The 3,496-nt window shown below is 43.3% G+C and overlaps 1 protein-coding gene across 10 annotated transcripts in view; it reads left to right on the top strand.

The window, feature by feature from the left end:
- The window catches only part of SPECC1L (sperm antigen with calponin homology and coiled-coil domains 1 like), a 147,930-nt gene that overhangs the window by 92,311 nt on the left and 52,123 nt on the right, over positions 1-3,496 (top strand). For all 10 annotated transcript variants that reach the window (XM_017889747.1, XM_017889741.1, XM_017889743.1 and 7 more), the window contains one exon: positions 1,537-1,693. In XM_017889747.1, the coding sequence (XP_017745236.1) occupies positions 1,537-1,693 (157 nt within the window). The remainder of the gene's footprint in view (positions 1-1,536; positions 1,694-3,496) is intronic.

The raw sequence follows: 3,496 nt of genomic DNA, 5'->3' as shown, positions 1-3,496 counted from the left end.
TGGGGGTGGGTGGGTGGGGCAGCAGTTCTCAGTAATCAGGGGAAAACAATTACTGACAGGTAACATTGATTGCATTAAATCAGCCCAGGAATGATAGAGTTAATGGCTCCTGCAGATCCACCTTCTTCTGAGGTGAGAAAGAATCTGAGGTCAGGAACTTTGTCAACTATGTAACTTGTCACTGTGCTCAGCCCTGCGTTCTGAGCACCTGGCAATACTCAATACTGCCTTTAGAAAGCTGCTGTTGTGGATCTGATACCAATGACTGAAGTGCCTGCTCCCACTCAACGGTTCTCAGAACATTTTGTAATTCTAATAAGGTAGTACAATGTCTTACTATGCCAGACTTCAGTATAGGACTTTTCCAAAAGATTGTTGCTATTTCCCAACAGTTGACTTGATACATTTTGGTTTTCTTATTGATTTAGTTTTTTAGAATGTGCCCTGAGGCCAGTTGCGGTGGCTCATGCCTGTAATCCCAGCACTTTGAGAGGCCTAGGTGGGCGGATCACCTGAGGTCAGGAGTTCGAGACCAGCCTGGCCAACATGACAAAAACCTGTCTCTACTGAAAATACAAAAATAAACCTGGCGTGGTCGCAGGCGCCTGTAATCCCAGCTACTCGGGAGGCTGAGGCAGGAGAATCGCTTGAACCCAGGAGGCAGAAGTTGCAGTAAGCCAAGATGCGCCACTGCACTCCAGCCTGAGTAACAGAGTGAGATCTCTCTCAAAAAAAAAAAAAAAAAAACCCAAAGTACCCTGAACTAGCATTACATGTAGCCCTATAATAAAGCATGTGTTTCCTTTCTGTCCCTTTAACAGTGTTTTTGGCTGAATTTAGAAGGTTTGTGTTGTGTGTGTTGGGTAGGGCTGAGTAGTTACAAGTCTGGTTATAAATCACCTTTGGTTTTTAGTTGTATTTGTAATTAAATAGCTGTTTATGTAGTACTCACTATGTACTTGGTAGGTACTGTGAGGGTTATAGAGATGGATAAGGCACACTCCTTGTCTATAAGGAATATGGAGTTCAGTGCATATTTCAACTATGCCTTTTCACAGTTGTTTTCTGTTTGTTTTTTGTTTTTGAGACGGAGTCTCTCTCCTTCTCCCAGGCTGGAGTGCAGAGTGGCGCAGTCTTGGCTTACCACAACCTCCACCACCCCAGTTTAAGCAATTCTCCTGCCCCATCCTCCCATGTAGCTGGGATTACAGGCATGCGCCACCATGCCTGGCTGTTTTTTGTATTTTTAGTAGAGACAGGGTTTCACCATGTTGGCCAGGCTGATCTGGAACTCCTAACCTCAAGTGATCTGCCTACCTCGGCCTCCCAAAGTACTGGGATTATAGGCATGAGCCACCGCGGCTGGCCTCACAGTTTTTTTAATGGAAAAATAAGAAATACTTTCCCGTTATTAGTATTAGTTTTTCCTCCTGTATGGTAATATCTGTTGTTTTGGAATCTTCAGAAAAAAAAAAATCTCAAGAACTCAGTCTAAAATGTTTTTGCTATAAAGTGCATAATGACTATTTCTCACAGTGTCTCGACGAAGTAGTGAAGAAATGAAACGGGACATTTCTGCACAGGAGGGAGCGTCGCCGGCCTCTCTGATGGCTATGGGAACCACGTCTCCACAGCTTTCCCTATCCTCTTCTCCAACGGCATCTGTGACTCCCACCACCCGAAGCCGAATAAGGTAGAGAACAGTAAATATTCATGCATTTCGTGTGTACCTCTCCTGGCCTTTTGACAGTAAATGATCAAGTTGTAAAATGATGGCATTTGAGCACTGTGATATTTCTTTTTCTGTGTGTTGTTTGCTAATCTTTCCTATATCCAGAATTGGGTAAATGATATAGAAGACACTGACAAAGTAAAAGTGATAGCTGTATCTTTTTTTTTTTTTTTTTTAATTAGAGAATGGTTACTTGCAAAAGGAAGTATTACGAAATTTAAATACTGAGGAATGGGTGGAGTGTTAGGGAAGGCATCCTCCCAGAAGGTTAGAATTTGAGTGGGGCCTTGAAGGTTGTAGACAGGGAGGGTGGAGGGCATAGTTGGCAAAGTCAGTAACTTGAGGGAATGTACGAAAGGGATGAATAAGTGAGGAGTATGGAGGGGGATGCTGTAGGTAGGTGGTTCTATAAATTCAGTAGAGTGATACAGAAGGCCAGAGGAAGGTATACCTACCATATCAGGGAACAGTAGAAGAAAAGATTGACTAGGCAGGGGATGGCAAAGTGATGGAACTTTTTAAAAGTCAAATTGAGTCACTTTGATGTAATAGAAGCTGTAAAGTGGTGTAAATAAATTACCATGTCTGGATCAGTGTGATAACAGTGGAAAAGAAGTGAAGAGACGGTTGGACCCGGGAGATTTCTCATAAAGAAAAATGATTTCAGCAACAGATCTTTGTAAAAGGAATGCAAGAATGGATGATATCAAAGATGGCTATATTTGTTTACACTGGGAGTCTGGGAACGTGGAGCTACATTAATAATTGATAAAAAGTACATGAAAATCTAAGTATATTTTATTCATTGTTCTCTTAGGACTAAGATATTAAGAACTTAGGGGGAAATACAGATGTCAGAAATTTAGCATACATTGTTTATAGGGGTGAAGAAAACTGTTGACAAACATTAAGAAGAATGAAAGGAAGCGGCCGGGTGTGGTGGCTCATGCCTGTATTCCCAGCACTCTGGGAGGCCCAGGTGAGCAGATCACTTGAGGTCAGCAGTTCAAGACCAGCCTGACTAACATGGTGAAAGCTCATCTGTACTAAAAATACAAAAATTAGCCCGATCTGGTTTTGTGCACCTGTAGTCCCAGCTATTTGGGAGGCCGAGGCACTAGAATTGCTTGAACCTGGGAGCCAGAGGTTGCAGTGAGCGAGATCGTGCCACTGTACTCCAGCCTGGGCTTCAGAGTGAGACTCTGTCTTAAAAAAAGAGTCTTGGCCAGGCGCGGTGGCTCATGCCTGTAATCTCAGCACTTTGGGAGGGCGAGGCAGGCGGATCACGAGTCAAGAGATTGAGACCGTCCTAGCCAACATGGTGAAACCCCATCTCTACTAAAAATACAAAAAAAAATTAGCCGGGCGCGGTGGTGGGTGCCTGTAGTCCCAGCTACTCGGGAGGCTGAGGCAGGAGAATGACGTGAACCCAGGAGGCAGAGCTTGCAGTGAGCCGAGGTTGCGCCACTGCACTCCAGCCTGGGCGACAGAGCGAGACTCCGTCTCAAAAAAAAAAAGTCTTAAAAAAAGTGAGTTTTATGTAGAGCCATGACAAGTTTTGTTTTTTGTTTTGATGTGCCTTTTGCATCTATTCACATAACTGTGTCATTCTCTTTCCCTGTGTTTAGTGATAGTATAACAAACTTCTTGGAATCCTTTAAAGCAGGCTTCTCCAACCCGCAACCCAGGACAGCTTTGAATGCGACCCAACACAAATTTGTAAACTTTCTGAAAATATTATGAGATTTTTTCTTTTTTGCAATA

This window comes from Rhinopithecus bieti, unplaced genomic scaffold (assembly GCF_001698545.2).
Source record: "Rhinopithecus bieti isolate Rb0 unplaced genomic scaffold, ASM169854v2 scaffold_19723, whole genome shotgun sequence".
Classification (NCBI taxonomy): domain Eukaryota; kingdom Metazoa; phylum Chordata; class Mammalia; order Primates; family Cercopithecidae; genus Rhinopithecus; species Rhinopithecus bieti.
The sequence above is the reverse complement of the archived record's forward strand: the minus strand, read 5'-3'. Positions and strand labels throughout refer to the sequence as shown.